The sequence below is a fragment of the Chiloscyllium plagiosum genome, chromosome 25, assembly GCF_004010195.1.
Source record: "Chiloscyllium plagiosum isolate BGI_BamShark_2017 chromosome 25, ASM401019v2, whole genome shotgun sequence".
Lineage (NCBI taxonomy): Eukaryota > Metazoa > Chordata > Chondrichthyes > Orectolobiformes > Hemiscylliidae > Chiloscyllium > Chiloscyllium plagiosum.
In genome coordinates, this window is record NC_057734.1 from 25,032,206 (window position 1) to 25,053,369 (window position 21,164).

The following is a 21,164-nucleotide window of genomic DNA, read 5'->3' on the forward strand; positions in this document are numbered from 1 at the left end:
GTCCCAGTCTATGTTTGGAAAGTTAAAATCCCCTACCGTAACTACTCTATTATTCTTACAGATAGCTGAGATCTCCTTACAAATTTTTATCTCAATTTCCCTCTGACTATTGGGGGGTCTATATTACAATCCCAATAAGGTGATCATCCCTTTCTTATTTCTTAGTTCCACCCAAATAACTTCCCTGGATGTATTTCTGGGAATATCCTCCCTTAGCACAACTGTAATGCTGTCCCTTATCAAAAATGCCACTCCCCCTCCTCTCTTGCCTCCCTTTCTATCCTTCCTGTAGTGTTTGTATCCTGGAACATTAAGCTGCCAGTCCTGCCCATTCCTGAGCCATGTTTCTGTAATTGCTATGGTATCCCAGTCCCATGTTCCTAACCATGCCCTGAGTTCATCTGCCTTCCCTGTTAGGCCCCTTGCATTGAAATAAATGCAGTTTAATTTATTAGTCCTACCTTGTCCCTGCCTGCCCTGACTGTTTGACTCACTTCTGTTCTCAGCTGTACCCGTCTCAGATTGATCTCTTTCCTCACTATCTCCCTGGGTCCCCCCCCCTTGATCCTGGCACCAGGGAAACAACACACCATTCTGCTTTTTCTCTGCTGTCCATAGAAACGTCTCTGTCTGTCTGTACTTCGGACTACAGAATCCCCTAACACAATTGATCTCTTGGAAGCCGATGTACCCCTTGTTGCATTAGAGCCAGTCTCAATACCAGAAACTTGGTTGTTCGTGCTACGTTCCCCTGAGAATCCATCACCCCCTACATTTCTAAAACAGTGTGAAATGGGTATATCCACAAAAGACTCCTGCACTTGCTGCCTACCTCTCTTACCCTTCCTGGAGTTAACCCATCTATGTGACTGTATCCGAGACTTTCCCCCCTTTTTACAACTGCCATCCATCACATACTGTTGCTGTTGCAAATTCCTCATCGCTTCTATCTGTCTCTCCAACCGATCCACTCGATCTGCTAAGATTCGCATCCAACAGCGTTTATGGCAGATATAATCCGCAGTAACCCTTAAACTCTCTTTAAACTCCCACATCTGACAAGAAGTACATATCACTGCAAAGACCATTTTTGCTCCTTCACAATCTACAGACCCAGAAAATAACACCGTCTTATTTCTCTGCAAACACTGCCCCAGGTTAAGTTAATAGCTATGGCTTATATTTTAAGTTTAACCAAGAGACTTATCTCCAAAAACATATAATCAACTGTACTGACTAATACAGCCTTTCTCTTGGATAGACTTAAAACAACAATTGACTTATCTGCTTCTGTGCTGTGAACTTCGCCCAACAGTTCCTCCAAGATTAGTTGTGAATTTCACTGTTTGTTAATTTTCCCAGACACACTCCGATGTCCAGCGATACACGAATTCAAACAGCAAAAGCAGTAACTGTGCAGGTTCTCTCTCTCTCCTGCACTGTCCTCACCATGTGCTTCCTTTGTCTGCTCTTCTCCCTTTTAAAACTGCTGTTGTTTTGACTTTTTTTTCCAAAGTTCCAAAACAATGCAACAGCATATAAAACAGTAATTGCTGCTCCTGGAATTCGAGGAAATTCCTCCAACACCTAAAATACCTCAAAAAAAGGAGCAGCTCTTACAGCCAGAAATGTTTCCCGTCCTCCATCTTGGATTACTCAGAATCCTCAGCTGCTTCTGATACACATTTTCAGGTATGAATGAAATCACCACCCCAGTGTCTACCTCCATTCTTAACAGTTTGCCATTCAGTAAGGGAGTGACACAGTATCAGTTGATGCTGCTTGCAATGGCGAATATCTTTAATAACAGTTTCGCTTTGGACTAAGAATTCGCGGCTTTTCTCATGCCTTTTCTGTACTGTGCAGATTTTCTTCCTACTCTGTAGTTGCTGTATCCTTTTCACGTTTCTTCCTCAAACATGTCCGTTCAAACGTGTCCTTTTTTCCCAGACTCTGCATACAGTTTCTGCATACTACATACAGATATTTGCTGCTGCATGAATTGTTTTTCATTCCAATGACAGTTTTGAGTTTGCATCGGTGCAAATCTCTCAGCCACCATTTTATGACTTTTATCATTGAGCTTAGCTGTTGAGCTTTCTTGGCTGTTGGCTCAAGTACCTTCTTTAAGTCTAGCTTCCTTCCTCTAAGTACCTTTGATATGGATTGCTTCACATCTTAAATCACACAACAGTCTGTCTCTGATGGAATCATTTAAGTTGTCTCCGAACTCTCAGAATTCTACTGACTTTAAATTGTTATGAACTGGGAGCTGGATTCATCATTGTGCAGATTGCATTTGTAGAATCTGATCCCTTCAACAATTCAGCAATCAGCAATGGTTTTGGTGAAAAGTGGTCTGTAGGATTGCTACTATTTCTTCACAAATTTTGGAACCTGCAGACTGCTCAGCAGGTTAAAAGCTTTCTCTTCATAATACTCAGGAACAACTATATTTGCGTCAATTCTGTTAGCTTGAACAAAAAGATGGAATCTCTCTGTGTAGGAATTATAGGTCGATATTTTCATCATACAGTCCAAGGTACCAAACATTTCTGCCCTCTATTTAAGATGTGAAGGCATAGCAAGATGTACCACAAAAGGTTTTTAACACTACTTCACTGCTTCCCATTTAAAAGAAGGTATTGCTGAGGCTGCAGGTTTTTTCCAAGTCTGCACCTTATATCAACACATTTTCCTGTATGAGAAATTAATTAGTGTTCTTTTGGATTGGAACATGTGGCAAACTCCTGCACACTGTTCACCTCTTCCCTGGGGTGATTTTGTTTTGCTGACTACCTGCTTCAATACAGTATGACGATTTTGATTTTTTTTGCTTCTTTTTATTGAAGTGCCTGTGAGATCTGCCATGAGAACCATGATTTTTTCTTTTTTTGACGAATCAGTGGCTTGAACCAGTGGATCTCAGAACAGTCTTTAACCTCATTGCTGGTTTTTCTCGTGATTAAGTTCCATGATGGATCAGGAGTCAAGGTGTTAAATAGCAGGAGTTTTATTACAGAAATGTTTACTCTACAGGCATTAAGGTTTCCCGACAACATCATTATAACTTCATGATCAGACTCAAAGTAATGACCCACTATAATTACACAAATACGTGACTAGAAGAGTAATTATTATTTAAATGGAGAAAGACAACAGAAAGCTCCAGCAGACGAAGATTTGGGGGTACTCAAAAATAAATCACAAAAAGCTAGCAGATAATGGGGAAGACAAATGGAACATTGACCTTTATTTCAAAGGGAAGGGAATGGAGTATAAAAATAGGGAGGTCTCGCTAAAATTGAATAAGTTTGCAGCAGGAATACCATGTACAGTTTTAGTCACTTTATCTAAGGAAAGATAGGCTGGCGTTAGAGGCAGTCCAGAGGAGACTCACTAGATTGAGCCCGGGTATGGAGAGACAGTCTTATGAGGAGAGGTTCAGAAGGTTAGGCCTGTACTCACTAGAGTTTAGAAGAATGAGACATGACCTTTTAGAAACATACAAGATTCTTGCAGGACTTGACAGGATAGATGCAAAGAGTTGTTTCCCTGTGTGGGAAAGTCTAGAATCACAGCGCATAATCTCAGAGCAAGGGGTCATCCATATAAAAAAAAAGAGCTGAGGAGGAATTTCTTCCCTCAGACGGTAATGGATGTGTAGAATTCTTTACCACAGAGGCCTATTGAGTTTGTATCATCAAGTATATTCAAGGTTAAGATAGACAGATTTGTAATGAGAAGGAGATCAAAGCTTAAGGGGAAAAGGATTGAATGGCAGAGCAGACTCAAAGGGCAGAGCAGACTCAAAGGACTGAGTAGCCTACTTCTGCTCTTATGCCTCATGGCCTTATAATTTAACAAATCTTAGGAGAAAGTGGTGGCAACTTGTCAATATTTATATGCGAAAATAACGTGACTCTAAAATGAATAGCTCAAATTGCCAAATAGTGTACTAGAATAAAATGCTGCAGAGCAAAAAGATAATTATTAATTTTTAACTAAATGTCAAGTAAGATTTGTTATTTTACTGATTCTCACAATTTGTTAACATTAAAACTATTTGCTGTTGATTACTATATTCAGCAAGAGTTTTATGTGGTGTATGACTCAAATATGACAAAAGAAATATTGGAACATACCCATGTACAGATGGTCCTCACTGGGGTCATCGAGCACCTGTAAGAATAAACAAACAAGAAATCACATCTTGGAAACATGCTTATACTTCAACAAGGAATATAAATCAAGAAACAGAACACATGCTGGAGGACCCACAGTTCAAAAAAGTTGAAGATGTAGGTATCATTAGCAAGACCAGAATGTAAAGCCCACTGCTATTATTTTTAAAAAGGATTTTAGTCATTTAATTTTTGTGTGGGAAGTAGCTCTGCCTTTCAGACTATATTGATGTCCACATATTAATTTCTTCAATCTACTTTTAAATCACAATTGCCAGGTAATTGTATACACATACACACATTTTATTGTAACAGCCAGTCAATTAGAAGGAAAGCTTCCAACGCTAGCCTTAGACCATCTAAATGCTTGAGGAAAGTATAAAAGAGGGAGAAATCAAGTACAGTTGATATTCTACTAATCTTTAAACTGGGATTTACAAAGATACTTCCTTAACCGGAGTCTATCAAGAATGCAGAGCTCATACTATAAGAATTCTTGAAGTGAATGGTATAATGTAATATAGAGAGATAGGAGGAAGAAAAAGGACACAGGACGGCACAGTGGTTCAGTGGTTAGCACTACTGCCTCACAGCATCAGGGACCTGGATTCGATCTGTGTGGAGTTTGCACATTCTCCCCATGTTTGCGTGGGTTTCCTCCAGGTGTTCTGGTTTCCTCCCACAGACTAAAGATGCGCAGTTAGGCGAACTGGCCATGTTAAATTGCCCATAGTGTTCAGGGATGTGTAGGTTAGGTGCATTAGTCAGGGGTAAAACATAGAGGAATGGATCTAGGTGGGTTACTTTTTGGAGGGTCGGTATGGACTTATTGGGCTGAAGGGTCTGTTTCCACACTGTAGGATTCTATGATTATGCTAACAGTGTTTGATAAGGAAATACAGGAACATAAACATATACATGCAGTTCTATACGACACTCAAATCAGAGATGAATGTATCAGAATTGATTAATCAAAATAGCTTATGAACCGAACATATGTAATATGCACAAACCAATTACCATCTATTATTTATTGGAAAACTGGGCATTTGACAATGTCAGAGACAGAAAACTAAGCAGAAAAAATTGTTTTCACGAACAAAGAACACATTTGAGTGCTTGTTTTTTACACTTAAAGCAGAATAATATCAAATAGCCAAGAATAGATGTGTTCAAACTGAATGAGAACTACAGAGAAAAAAAAATGAAACCAACTATAACAAGTAATATACATTATCATGAGCATGCAAACTACAAAGTCAATTTGGATGGGTCACAATGATACAAAGCAAAAATTAGAGTAGGCATGAGTGCTGCTTCTGAGGCTTTATTTAAAACTATATTCAAATGGGACTATCATTGATCTTTAAACTAAAAAGGGGAAATTGTTCCTGCTTTAATTAAATTGGAATAAAACATTTTGAAATCCATGATTTCTTGGAAAGTAATTTCATTCCCTGGAATTAAAAATAGCAGTCAAACATGACTTGTGTAATAATCATTGTTTTTCTTGCCTCCACACCTCCTGAATCAATGATATTTAACATAACGTAGTTCATCCTCAAAGAGGCTGTTATTCAAATATAACTTGCAACAGTGAATGCTCTCAAGTGTATGAGAATCAGGAAACAGGGACCAAGAGGGGTTTGGAATTAATTATTTAGCCTAAACTTGTCCTTATGCAGCTAAAAAGCCACCTGTCAGTATGCCCAGATGTTTAATTAGTTGTGAAGAATGCAAATGATTCAAGATTTGATTCAAGATTTGATTCAAGATTTAATTGAGGAAAGATAATTTTACAAGGTGGGTGTTATGTTAAGATTTTCAGTTGGAAAAACAGCCCTTAGGTTTGTGAATTAAGTAAGGGCAACAGGTACATGGGAACACCACTACCTGCAAGTTCTCCACGAAGCCACTCACCACCCTGACTTGGAAAGATACTGCCGTTCCTTCACAGTCGTTGGGTCAAAATCCTGAAATTCCCTCCCGACTGGCATTGTGGGTCAACCCACAGCAAGTGGACTGTAGCGATTCAGAAGGCAGCTCACCACCACCTCAAAGGCGAACAGGGTTGGGCTATCAATGCTGGCCAGCCAGCGATGCCCAAATCCCACAATGAATTAAAAAAAAACAAGTTTCTGCTGCTAATTATATCGAGGATCAAAGTGAGAAGTCTGGAACAAATAATTACACAAAGTAGTACACATGAGCAAGCCATGAATATTGCACAGGATACATACAGCGCAACTGAAAGCTGAAGATGCAAGAACACTGAACTAACACTATCCAGGGAAAAGAACAATAAGTCTGAACCAAAAATGGCAAGATTATGCAAATTAAACTATACATCATGATAGAAAACAGAAATTCTGAAGACATTTCCATTGTCCAAATTACCCTCTCATCCCCATTTTTATTTCAGTTTTAATCTCAACTTGCATACAACAGTGGCTGTTGTATAAAAGAATTCATGAACTTTAAAATGTGAATAGATTTATTTCCTACTAGCAAGCTATTCTATACTTCAGAAGCGAACAGTTAGGAGCTAGTTAAGGAGATGGGAAGAACACAGAATTCATATTGTAGACTATAATTTATGGTATTGTGCCAATGTGTTCAATAAAGGAAAACATGCATTTACATATAACAGCATAGTGATTGTGCAAAACCCAAATGATTTAGATAAGTTGTACCATGCAAATTGCTTTCTCTAACCTGTGTTAAAAACCTTCTCTCCTCCTATGTTTCCATCATGATACACATGCTAATATTTTCATAGTCACGCTCTAACAAAAGAAAATGTATTCTTCTATTATTTCAAATCTCCTTCTTCAACTGCCACACTAACTCTAGGTTTGAGCTACAGTAAAATGCTGTTTCGATGGGCCTTCACAAAACCATGACTAGATAAAGTACCGTAAATTAATCTATTTTTGGAGGAGCAGGACTTCTGATATCAGGTCTGAAGAATGGCAAAAAGAGAGAAAAACTCAGTTGTGCTTGCCAAGAAGCTGCCGCTTTTTACCACCTTGTTTGGAGTAGAAATATGTGGTCTACATTCACATAAACTAATGACATTCTGCAACTATCCTCAAAGGGTTGCCAGAGACAGATAACATAAAAGCATAATGACTAATCTGTTGAAATGCAATAAATATCTTCTTAAATGATTTAAGTTAATTACTATTGCTTACATAGACAGGAACAGGATAATTATGGCTCTCAGAAGTGCTCACTCTTTAAAAGTACACATTAAAATGAATGAGATTAGATTAAAGTCTGGTGCAGTATTTTTAAAATATCTAAAATGACAAGCTATATGAACTTAAATATGGATATAAATGAAAAATGCGAAAGCAAATTGCCTCCTTTTACATGCTTTCACCAGCATTTCTTGAATAATGGAGAAAGGAAAAGTAAAACATACTTCAACTAGTTTGACAACATTTGGATGATCCAACTTCTTCAAAATGGCAATTTCTTGGTACACACTATCCAAAGGCCCTTTAGGCTGTGCAGAGATTTGTGGAACAACTTTGGCACCTCGAGGTGGGGGACGACCTAGATGACAGAATAGGATTGTTATCTGCTAGGTGGCCACACAGTCAAATTAATGGCTCATCATAAGTAACCCTTCCTCACAACTTTGTATTGAAATCAAATAAAAGCTAACCATTTTGCTTTTGAAAGGTTATATCTGGATGAACAGAGTCCAAAGGCAGTCCCAACATTAAGCTGGGGAAGGCACAAAATATTTTCAGTCTAATTGTCGAAATCTATTTTTGGGTTGGAATGGGGAGAGGAATCATTCACATTAATGAAACAACACATCATTTTCCAGAATTGCCAACAGGAGCAAACCTGCCAGAATTGTATCTTGGGAAATCTCAGGCTGCATCTTCCTAATTTCCCACACTGTACTCCAAACACAAATGCGTCGTGTAAATGATAAATAATACTTTTCTCCTGAGACATTAAAATCACATTGTAGCTGAGTTTAGCTACTTTCTATTTCTTTAGTTTTTTCCCAGTCACTTTTCTCCACTGAAAATATCAGTCACAATCTCTCTGCCACCACATTCTCTCATGGTTTCTAACTCGACAGCATGGACGTAGCTTTTAAACTTCCACTATTCTCTTAGTTTCATGCAATTCATCCCTTGACTTCTGTCTCTGCATTGCCAATGGCAGGCTACCGTCCAATATTCATTATGGCCCACTGATATCCACCACTGCCAGCTTGATTATACTGCTTCACAATCAATACTTTGCAATGATTTCATTCCATTCTTCCAGATTCTTGTCCTATCACAATTGTTTCAATGATGCAAACTTCTATATTAGTGTGTCAGAAAGGTCTTCTTTGTATTTCGCCTAAGATTTTCTTTCCACTACGTCTGAAAGGGCCCTCAACCATTTCTGGCACATTTCTGCACTCCTCACCCCTTCCCCGAACCAGGAATGGGTTTCCCTTGCCCTCACAGCCTCCACATTTAACAGATTATTTTCCACCATTTTCAGTGGGACGCTAACATTAAAGACAGCTTCCTTTCCCCTTCAGCTTTCTAAAAAGACTGTTTCCTCTTTGATGCATTCCAAATAATACCCCAACACACTGTCCCATTTGCCAGACACCATTCCTTGCAAATGCAGGATGTAATCATCTGCCCTTTTATCTCCTCTTGAAACCTTGCTATTTTCGATCCAAAAGCAACTGCACAATACTCAGCTCATGTATTTGATATGGACATTGCAGCTGATTACTTTCTGCCTTGCTGCACAGATGAAAACGGTATCAAAGGAAACAGTAATACCAAAGTCACCAGCAAGGCCCATCCACAGTAACCAACTTCCGTGGCTCTTCAGAACAGTTCTGAAGAATTCTGAACAGAGTTAACCATTTCTTGAGAATGGTCCTGAAGAAGTCATACCAGATTCGAAACATTAATTCTGTTTCTCTCTCCACAGATGCTGCCAGATTGCTGAGTTTCTTCATCATTTTCTCTGCTATTCTCAGATGTCCAGCATATACAATAATTTGTTTTGATTCAATATCAGTGGTTGTTTGTACAGCTTCCAGAAGACGACGACGACGATGATGATACAGATCCCCCAAGATTGCACAGGAAAACATCCAGACCCCCATCAGCAGACTGTCATTTTTTCACAGCTCTTGGAAACTGCAAACTAAGGAGGTCTCATGTCATTCTCACCAAACTATTCATCCAGTTGCAGCAGACCTTGCACTTGGAAGGAATAGGTGGCCATCCTATCCCATCAAGTTTACAGTTGCAGTGCGTTTTTATGCTGACACTCATTTTGAGAAACAGTGTATAATCTCCCAAATTCTCAGCCCACAAATGCAGAATTACCACTGATGCAATTTTCCCCAGAATGCATCTGTTTATATATTTCCCCATGATGAGAGTCAAATTATCTGGGCTGTGAAATTTTTTCTGAAAAATGTGTTGCTGGAAAAGCACAGGTCAGGCAGCATCCAAGGAGCAGGAGAATCGACGTTTCGGGCATAAGCCTTTTTTTCAGGATTCCTGAAGAAGGGCTTATGCCCGAAATATCGATTCTCCTGTTCCCTGGATGGTGCCTGACCTGCTGCGCTTTTCCAGCAACACATTTTTCAGCTCTGATCTCCAGCATCTGCAGTCCTCACTTTCTCCCTGTGAAACTTGTTACCATCACTGGCGCCCCCCCAAATGCAGGATGCTATAGATCACACTCAATTTGAGAGCACCTTATGATCAATCTCAGAATATGCCAACAGAAAGGAGTTCTACTCCATCAATGTTAAACTTGTGTGGCTACAGATGCTAGATATTAGAGGTACACAGCAGTTAACCTGAGTGTTGCCATGATGCATACATACTACAGAACTCAAGTTTCTCCTCCTTCTTGGGTCACAGAGAGATAGCTTCAGGGAGACTATCCTGTCCCAAATATGACTCGTGTGTGAGCAGAGCAAATATATAACATTATCCAAACTTCCACCAGGAACATAGTAGAACAGGTTGCAGGCATCCACAAAATGAGGTTTGAATACCTGGACTGCTCCATCACAGCCTTGGAGTACAGGCAAAAAAGGGTGCGCTTCATCATTGAGACATATTTGGCCCTTCATCACTGCAGCCAACAAAGTATGCGTGTGTTAGTGTCCGTGTATGTGCCTGTATGGGGGTGTGGGTATTTGTATGTCTTAGGGTGTGGGGAATATTCTGAATGCAGGGGAAATGGAGGATTAACAGCTATCGTCTAAAAATGAAAATGAGCATAAAATAATTGACCAATAGTTATTCTAATGTACACGTGAACCTGGTTATTTTTGGAGTTCTTGAACATTTCTGCCGCTGAATAAGTGCTTTGTTATCGACATGAGTGTATGCTTGGTATTTTCAGGGTGATCCTACATTCAAGTATCTTCACTTTACGTTCTTACTCACAAATAGGGTGAAGACAGCAGTTAGTGAGACAGGGCACAAACACTGCATGGCACCAATGCTGTGTTTCTTTGAAGGCTTCATTCACACATGAAAGCCAAGTGTTGTGCAGAGAAGTCTATTGTTATAAGCAGCAGGTTGGGAGTAATTGTGAAGTATCTCTCTTTTTTACCCTTCCATCATGAGTTGTGTCTTCAATATTTCAGATACCATCTAGACTGCTAAACTGCTGTAAAATGCTTCAGTGACCTGTAGGACAGCATTTCATTTATAAGAACTAGAACTTAGTGCAATATTCCTTGGCAGGCCACTGTGCAATGAGGAAGCATGGACATGTGAACTGCCCAGTGTACACCACCTAGTCTTGAATGGTAATGTGCTCCCTTGAAAAGCTGATAGAAAGAATGAATCTTTTCCTCCAGAGATGCTTGGATTCATTACTGATTCTGTTTTTCAAGAAGTGGGTCGATGATAAATCTGATAGAACTCTGCTAAAGGAAGTAATGAGCAGGTTAGACCAAGGAAAGCCAATGGATTTATCTACCTGGATTTCAAGAAGGCTACGGAGTAAGAAAAGGACCCATGGTTTTAGAGGCAAGATGCTAGTGTGGAAGCTTGGCAGAAAGCAAAGAGTACGGATAACAGGGACTTCTCAGGTTAGTAGTCGGTGACAAGTGGTTTTCCGCAAGGCTCAATGTTGGGACCACAACTTTTCACTTTATACATTTAATGATCTAGATGAAGGAACTGAGGGCATTCTGGCTATGTTTGCAGACGATACAAAGATAGGTAGAGGGACAGGTAACATTAATGAGGTGGGGAGGCCGCAGAATGATTTGGACAGGTTAGGTAATGGGCAAAGCAGTGACAGATGGACCACAAAGTGGGAAAGTGAGAAGTCATGAATTTTGGTAGTAAGAATAGAGGCATGGACTATTTTCTAAAATGGGGAGAAAATTCAGAAGTCTGAAATGCAAAAAGACTCGCGAGTTCTAGTCCAGGTTTCTTTCAAGGTAAACTTGCAGGTTGAGTCAGTAGTTAGGAAGGCAAATGCAATGGTGACATGTATTTTGAGAGGACTTGAAAAAAAGCAGAGATGTACTTCTGAGGCTATACAAGGCTCTGGTCAGATTATATTTGGAATACTGTGTGCAGTTTTGGGCCCCACATCTCAGGAAGTACGTACTGGCCCTGGAGCACATCCAGGAGGAAGTTCACAAAAAAAGGTCCCAGGAATGAAAAGCTTAACATATGAGGAACGTTTGAGGACTCTGGGTTTATACTTAATGGAGTTTAGAAAGATGAGGGGAATCTAATTAAAACATACAGAAATCTGAATGGCCTGGACAGAGTAAATGTTGGGAAAGTGCTTCCATTGCTAGAGAGAGACTAGGACTCAAGGGCATAGCTTTAGAGTAAAGGGGAGACCTTTTCGAATGGAGCTAAGGAGAAACTTCTTCAGCCAGAGAGTGGTGAATCCATGGAATCAATTGCCACAGAAGGCTGTGGAGGGCACGTCATTGAGTATATTTAAGACTGAGATAGAGAGGTTCTTTGGGATCAAGGGTTACGGGGAGAAAGCCAGAGAATGGGATTGAGAAACTTATCGGCCATGATTGAATGGCAGAGCAGACATGATGGGCTGAATGGCCTAACTTCTGCTTCTATGTCTTATTGTGGGGAAGATCTGTGCAGGTCAGGCCTTACCACAAGCCTTGCACATTGATTTAGCCTCAATAACGTGTTGCCCTCAAAATCCAATGGGCTTTCCTCAGGCAGGCTCAAATCCTCTTCACAGCGATTCCATGTAGTGCTTTCTTCAAATGCTGATACTGGCAAACTTAATTTACAGCTCTTGTGCAATGGCAGCATCCCCAACTCTGAGCCAGAAGATCGGAGTTCAAGTCCCACATGCCCTAACATGTCCAAACAGATTGATTAAAAATGATTATAATGGAACTTTGATGCTGTCATCTGAGTCACAGTTCAAGGGCGTGTGATGTCAGAGATAATTTGCAATCAAGGAGTCAGCTGCTTATGAGAAATGAGCAATGCATGGCCACTACCATGTCTTTCATCCTTGGGATGTCTGAGGAAACTTCATTTCTCAATTGGGTGCACATTTACCATGTCCAACAGCAACTAAAGAATAGAACAGGTAATTTAAAAGTGCAAGTGCATACACATTTACAATGGCAAGAAGCATGATGAACATGATGCATGCAATAGGGAGAGTTGCAGTCCATGAGATGTGTGCAGTGGCAGGGTTAGAGTGAGTGGTGGCCCTACTGAGTGTGAGGAGCAGAGAGATGGTGGCACTTATCTTTGTAGAACACAGTGATTGTTACCATCTTTCTGCAGAGCTAGGCATTTCTATACGCCCAGGATATTGCACTGACTCAGGCTATTACCTCTGAGCAGGTTGTCCGAGTCTGTGGTATGGTCACCTTTGTCAGTCAGCAGATAGTTACTTGCTCTCCTTTCCATCACCACACCTCTGGATCCCTTTTGGCAAAGTAGGATACTGGCTTTCCTATCTGGGCCATCCGTTGACAACAAAGGTTGTGCACTATAGGATGAGGCCAGTTCCTGCCTTGCAGTGTTTGAACTGACGTGAATATGATGTCAATGATATGAATGCAACAAAGTCCAAGCAGGGGGTGAAACCCTACCTCTTTCCTAGTTTAAAATTTCATGTGACAGGCGATGAAGAGGCATGAGTAATGAGGTAAAGAGTGGATGATTATATGACAAAAACACTACAGGACAAGGCAGACCCGGCGCCGTGAATCTCACTTGAAAAGGACAGTTTCGGTTCTTGACCTGTTAGGACTTGATTCGGAAGAGCATGCCAATAATTGAGACACTGTCACAAATATATAAATAACCAATTAAATCATTAGGTGGTCAATTTGCATGAATGATTGCTATTCACTTCAAAAGCAATTCATACCAGGTTTCATCAATAACAAAAATAACTATATATTGGAAACACAAATCCTTTAAATTATGGCAGAGAAGAAGAGGCTAATCTACTACAATGCAAGTTAAACTATATTCTCTTAAATGCCAAATATACACATAGGTACACTCATTCACGAACAAGATGAATAAAAGACAGAGTTTGATGTGCTCTGCTTGGCGGTTTTGATGATTCTGACTGCGTTGCTCCATCAGTTTGTAGCAAACTTCATCTCATCAAATCTGAGGTGTGTCACAGCAGTTCTTTCTTAACTTAAAAACTCCTGATGCTTTTCTGAATCAATACTGCAATAATCTCACTGCCCAAACAATAACATTGTCTTGTAGCACTAAAGATGGGCATCACTAAATTTTCCAATTTGCAAAACTTAGCATAATTATTCAACTATACAGCAGTGACTAACTTGTATTCTAGTTCATTATCCAAAATGAACCTGATGCATGCATGCGCTCCCTTAATTACTATCACGATCCATTGGGTCCTGTATGATGAGCTCTTCTATCATTCTATTCCTCCTGTATACCACCCCATTACAGACTTTCCACTGTCCTTGCCTCACTAACCCATTGTTCAAAATCTATTCCATCTAATTTTTACCAGTTTTGATGAAAGACCAGTGACCTGAAGCTTAATGCCTTTTCTCTGCAGATGCTAACACCTTACTTTCTGAGTATTTCCTGTACTTTCTGCTTCTTTAAAAGTTTTATTTTATTCCATCTGGAAACCCTGAATATTGCCTAGATGAGGCTGAAAACACTTTTGGCAAGTTGAGAGTTCAGTGTTCTGGCACTCCATAAAAACACAGCACAGCGAACATCAGCCTTGTACGTGAACTGAAAACATAATTGATTTTCTTAACATATTTAAAATTAGGAAGGGATGGTTCTAATTAGGTAAGGAAAACTATCTCCAGTAGTTGAGGGTCTAGAATAACAAATATATATGTAAGTGAATGTAAGAAATTTAGGACAGAGAGCAGAAGAAATATTTTTCACACAGGGTAGTGAGGTTGTGTTATAACAATATATGCAGGTTCACTTAAATGGACCACTTCTACATTGTAACTTCAATATAACAATATTTTTCTTTAAATGTACCATACTTACGTGGAAATCCAGCTTGCCTCATCAACTTCTTTTTAGAAAGGACTTTCATTGCCTGCAAAGGAAACTTAATATCTGAAGCTTAAAAATTTAAAACATGAATAAACTTTAGTTTCACAAAATGTGATAAGAATCAGTAATTTTGAATTCCAGAAAACACGGAAAAATGTACTTATATTCATTGTATCATATTAAACAATATCTTACAGAAATTAAGAACAGAAATTAGATTTGTCGTTATGCTGTGACCAATCCACAAAAATAATTAAAAGTATGACATTCTGGATCTTCAATCTGCTTAACATGCAGCAAAATCATAATCATCAAAATCTCCAATAAGAGAAATGTTTAATTTATTCAGCACATACATAGTAGGTGTTATCATCTTCGTTATATGCCAGTTTGACAACTCCATAGGAACCCTGCACAATAGAACATATAAATTCAGAAGACAATTGTGGTATAATTCATTAATTGATAACTCTTGCATAAATTATTCATCTCATAAATATTAAAGTCAACAACAGCTGCAAATGTTTGTTAAGAAATTGTAAGTAGTAAGCAAGGATGGCAAGATGGTCTGCCAGGCACAGGGCATCCCAGCAATCCACAAAAGTGTTTATGACAGCTGCTTCGCTGCAGACGGTTCAAGCAAAGATTAGACAGGAAGGGAAGTATGTATTGCTGGCTTGCTCAATTTCCAAATACACACTTCTTTCCTCTGGTAAAGCTTTCTTGGAAATAAGAGGGGGAGCTTATGTGGGTGGATATAGTACCTAAATTCTGTTTTTCACACTAAGATTTTCTCCAAAAATAATTACTTCACATTTCTAATATTCAATATCGAAGTACAGCTGCAAAGACAAACAGCATAAAAGCATCGTTAAGAGTATTTAAGAACAATTTTGGTTACATAAAACAGTTGTAATTTTTTATGCTCACCTTTCCAATTTCATCTTTTAATTTGTACTGGTTTAACTGCACACAGTCCTGTACACAAAATATATAAGTAAACATCATCAATAAATGAAATATTATTAGAACACTGACATGAAAACTTAATAAAATAGTCAATTAATCATGCCTCAGTGGCTTTTAATTTTCAACTTCATGGCAACATCGATCTTTTCGCATGTCAACATTTTCACTCATCCTAAAGCAGGTGATGCTGTTTAAATTGTAAAGGTTTCCATGCACTAATGAAAATAATCTTAATTAGAGGGAACTTCTGATGTTGTTATATAAAACAAAAGCTGTGAATTCATATCAGCCTAACCTCAGAATTTTCAAAGTATTTTCAAGTTTAATTTTTTATCATCGAGGAGAAAGTGAGTCTGCAGATGCTGGAGATCAAAGTTGAAACTTTATTGCTGGAACAGCACAGCAGGTCAGGCAGCATCCAGGGAACAGGAGATTCGACGTTTCGGGCACAGGCCGAAACTTCCTGAAGAAGGGCCTGTGCCCGAAACGTCGAATCTCCTGTTCCCTGGATGCTGCCTGACCTGCTGTGCTGTTCCAGCAATAAAGTTTCAACGTCGGTACTAATGGGTTAGCCTTAAATGCACGCTGTTTATGCTGACTCACGCATCACTCCTGGTCAATTGGATGCTGCCTGACCTGCTGTGCTGTTCCAGCAATAAAGTTTCAACACTAATTTTTTATCATGCCATTTTCTGTAATACAATGTTGAAATGTTGACCAAGTTTGAATTACTCACTTCTCCTCGATTACTTGGATAAACCAAACACTTATGCTTTCATTTGAAAGTCTTGCAATATTAACAGGATATTCTAGGATGGGGAAAGTACGAACATAAAATGAACACGCAGATTAGGAGCAGAACGAGACCACAGAGTGTCTTGAACCTGTTCTGCCATTCATAGATGATGATCTGATTACTCCACTGATTATTCTTACATTCCCCCATCAACCTTTCACATACTTGTTCATCAAAAATCTATGTGTGCCTTAAAAATATTCAATACCTTTCATCCAACGCCTTTTGAAGAGAATTTCAAAGAGACGCACTGAGGGAAAGGATTTCCCGTTTCTGTATTAAATGGACAACGCCTTATTTTTAAAGCTATCTCCCAATTCTAGACTCCCCCACAAGAAAAAAATCTTTCCACAGCTATAGGTCAGAAGCCCCCAGGATCTTACATCTTTAATCAAGTCATGTCTTGCTACTCTAAACTCTATCAGATGCAAACCTAATCTGTTCAAGCATTCTGTTCTATGTATTAATATAGTAAATCTTCTCTGAACTGTCTCCAATGCATTTATATCTTTCCTTAACAAAATGAGACTAATACTGTACACAGTACTCCAAATACGGTCTCACAACATCCTGTTTAACTGAAGCATAACTTCTGTACATTTGCAATCAAGTCCCCTGGACTAACATTCTATGAACTTTCCCAAATATTTGCTGCACTTGCATACTAACATTTTGAGATTCATGCGCTTAGACACCCAGATTATACGCATCTCAAAGGAACCCCACTGCCAAGCTTGATCTTGTCCAGATACCTGGCAGCAGGAAATCCACAATGATAAAGAGAAACCTAACAGATTAGTCAGTAAACCCAGCAGGAACAGTGGTTATATAGATGCATCCAATTCAGAGGTTGTGATTTGAAATCCCAGAATAAATATGTTCATTTGTGGAACAGATCAGGCAATTATTATACCTACCAGACTGCTGTAAATCTTGTATGGTTGATTAACATCACTCAGTGATGGGAATCTCTTAACGTAAGAGACCCCCATTTCTGTTCCATACAAAAGACTGACTCCTGCAGAATTTTGGGTGACTAAGGTTGAGGAACAAACACTGTCTTGCAAGTGTAACTCATATCCTTGTAATAAATACAAACATTTGAAACAACTTTGAATCAATGAAGGTTTTTGACTCTAGTAGCTGCAATCAAACGTGTTGTCACAATATCTGTCTTTTTAGTTATAATCCTTTACACTTAAAAAGGTTTAACTGCACACAATACTATTTGTGAAAGAATATAAAAAATGAACTATACACAAGTGTATTGATAATACAGGCAACTTAACAAATTTGTCAACTGCACATCTAATTGAACAGGTGCGATTTCAACAAGTCCACATTCACACTGAACCTGAAATACATTGGTGCAAAATTAAGATGCAAAAAAGTCACTTAAAGCAACAAAATAAACACAGAGGACACTGATTGTTCAGACAGCTTGGTCATCCACCCAAAAATAAACATATGGTTTCTACTATTATGACAGTCAATTAAATTCAACAGTGTGAAATATTCTTAATAAAGCAACTGCTGCCTCGTTTTTAATATTTATCTTTTATCAATCCAGCCATATTACTGCAAAATTCCATGGTAACACATTGTGAATAAATGCTCAATTACAAGCAGACCCTCCAAGCAAATCACAACTCTACAACCTAGCAGTAATTCAGTGAACTTACAGAATACTGTTTCAATTTAACCTCACAAAACACAGCATTCAATTCTACCAAGGTACATTCAATCTGGACTCTGCAACACACAAACCATTGAGGACTGAAGAGGATGAACTTAAGTATATAAATCAAATCACTTCTAAATTACCAAAACCCTTCATCACATGAAATTTTTCCAACTTGTTACTGCATTCAGAATACCATACAAAGGTGGCTTGCTATGATGCAATAAATAATTAAAAACAGCTTACTAAGAGTTACCTATCAATGTTACAACTTAGTGAGAAACTGGAAATTGAGACTATTCTTGACTGCAGAACTCTGACAAATGCATTGGGACTGTGTTCCCTTAATCATGGATATCTTTTTAAAGCATTGCTTGCAAAAAAAACCCCAGGAAACTGACAAAGTGAGTCACTGTCATGCACGTTACCACAACAATAAGCTGCTTAAGTAAATTTAAGACATTTTAAATAGATCCTTAAGATATTTTAGGAAAGGGCTTGATCTAAATATTAACATCTTTCAGGAATTTTTTTTCTGCACATGCTACTTGGTCACAAATTTCCTTTCAATTTAAACCTATTAACATTTTTAGGACATTTTGTGGTAAATTGAAGATATGGAAGAATCGTAGAATCCTGACAGTACAGATAGAGGCCATTTGTTTGTCGTGTTCCTCTGTAAGGCATTCCATCCAGATCTACACCATCACCTTAGCATTTACCATGGCTAATTCACCTAGTTGGCAAATCCCTGAACACTGTGGGGCAATTGTAGCATGGCCAATCCACCAAACCTGCACATCTTTGTGATTGTGGGAGAAAATTGGAGCACCCAGCAGAAACCCACATAGACACGGGCAAAAGCATGCAAACTCTTGAGACAGTAACACGGCTGGAATCAAACCGGGTTCCCAGCAATATGACGCAGCAGTGCTAACTTCTGTGCCACTATGCCATCTGCTACGGCCCACAAACATCAGATATTGATTCTATAATCTTTCAAATTATTATAGAGGATGACATTTGGCAAATTTTAATATTAATTCTCATCTGTTTTCTTATTCTACATCATCTTTTACTAAGTTGCCTTTCAATTAAAAGAAAAGGTGGTCCAATGATTCCACCTAGTGGTCACTGTACATGCATGATGTGGAGGAGTCAGTGTTGGACTGGGGTGGACAAAGTTAAAAAAATTACACAACACCAGATTATAGTCCCACAGTTTTATTTGGAAGCACTAGCTTTTGGGGCGCCACTCTTTTTTCAGGTAGTTGTGGAGTAGGATCATTAGACACAGAATTTATAGTAAAAGATTACAGTGTCATGCAAGTAAAATTATATATTTAACAAACCTTGATTGTTGTTAAGTCTTTCATCTTTTAGAATGGGTTACAGGTTTCAGTTCATTAATGTGTAAATCCCAGAACTTATTTTAAGTCATCTTCTCAAGATAAATTGAGGTTTGGTCTATGGGGTGAATTTGTATTTGCAGAATTATATTTACAGATACATTCTATTTTGCTCAAAAAATACACAACCAGTAGGCTGTCAATGAGACAGACAATCCACATAATATTTTGCAAATTCCACTTTGGAAATAGAACCAGTCTGAGTCAAGATCGGGATAAAGACAGACTCACACCTTTAAGGCACTGTCTGAGCTGAGATGTCACCTTTTTTATATAAAAACCTTAATTTACCTTGAGAATGTGACTTAAAAAGTTCTGGTATTTACATATTAATGAATCAAAACCTGTAACCCATTCTAAAAGATGAAAGACGTAACAACAATTGAGGTTTGTTAAATAGATCATTTTACTTGCATGACACTGTAATCTTTTGCCATAAATAGTCTTTTGCTCCTACTCCACAACCACCTGAAGAAGGAGCAGCGCTCCGAAAGCTAGTGTTTCCAAATAAACCTGTTGGACTATAACCTGGCGTTGTGTGATTTTTAACACTATACATGCAGTGAGTTCAAATTCCAGCATCATTACATTTTGTGACAAGAATCATGCTCAGACTGAAATCATAGAAGACTAAAAAAATTTTGTGAAGAGAGAACTCAAGAAGACCCACGTCTACATTGCACAAGGGAATCTAATCTAATCTAATCTAAATTAACAACTGATCAGCTGAGGTACAAAATGGACTTTAGATAATGACAGATAGTAAATTAATCATAGTCACAGAATTGTACAGCATGACTGTATGATGGTCCAACTTGTCCGCACCAACCAGAGATCTCAATCTGACCTAGTCCCTTGTGTGAAAAAGTTACCCTTCTGGTCCTTTTTAAATCTTTCCTCTCCCACCTTAAACCTATGCCCTCTAGTTGTGGGATCCCACATCCTAGAAAAAAAAACTTTGGCTATTCACTCTATGCATGCTCATCATGATTTTGTAAACTTCTAAAGTCACCAGTCAGCCTTCAATGCTCCAGGTAAAGAAGCCCCAGTCTATTCAGCCTCTCCCTATAACTCAAACCCTCCAGTCCTGGCAACATCCTTGTGGATCTTTGCTGCAACCTCTCAAGTTTAACAACATCATTCCTATATAAGAAAAACCAGAATTGTACGCAGTGTTATAAAAATGGCCTCACCAATGTCCTGTACAGCTGCAACATGATGCTCCCAATCTTATAATCAATGTTCTGACCAATGAAGGCAAGCATACCGAATGTCTTATTCCCACCTTGTCTACCTGCGGTTCCACTTTCAAGGGAGTATGTACTTGCACTCCTAGGTGTTTTTGCTTGGCAAAACTCCCTAGGGCCCTGTAAATCCTGTTCCTGGTTTGCCTCATACACAGTGTTCTGCTCCTCATTCTAATTAGCAATCTCTGTTAGAAGCACTATGCTTAATCAAGTGGGCAGGATCCTGCTTGGCTGCGTCAGCCCATGCAGTTGACAAGCTTGCTGATATTCTGAGTTTTGGCTCACATATAAAGAACTATTGTTTGATGCCTATGCAATTTTGATCCACAGT

The 21,164-nt window shown here is 38.8% G+C and overlaps 1 protein-coding gene across 7 annotated transcripts in view; it reads right to left on the reverse strand.

Moving 5' to 3' along the window:
• The window catches only part of LOC122562668 (calcium/calmodulin-dependent protein kinase kinase 2-like), a 98,747-nt gene that overhangs the window by 38,396 nt on the left and 39,187 nt on the right, over positions 1–21,164 (reverse strand). For all 7 annotated transcript variants that reach the window (XM_043715706.1, XM_043715710.1, XM_043715708.1 and 4 more), the window contains exons 3-7: positions 15,662–15,709; positions 15,088–15,141; positions 14,723–14,774; positions 7,612–7,745; positions 4,146–4,182 (exon numbers count right to left, since the gene is read on the reverse strand). In XM_043715706.1, coding sequence (XP_043571641.1) covers positions 4,146–4,182; positions 7,612–7,745; positions 14,723–14,774; positions 15,088–15,141; positions 15,662–15,709 — 325 coding nt within the window. The remainder of the gene's footprint in view (positions 1–4,145; positions 4,183–7,611; positions 7,746–14,722; positions 14,775–15,087; positions 15,142–15,661; positions 15,710–21,164) is intronic.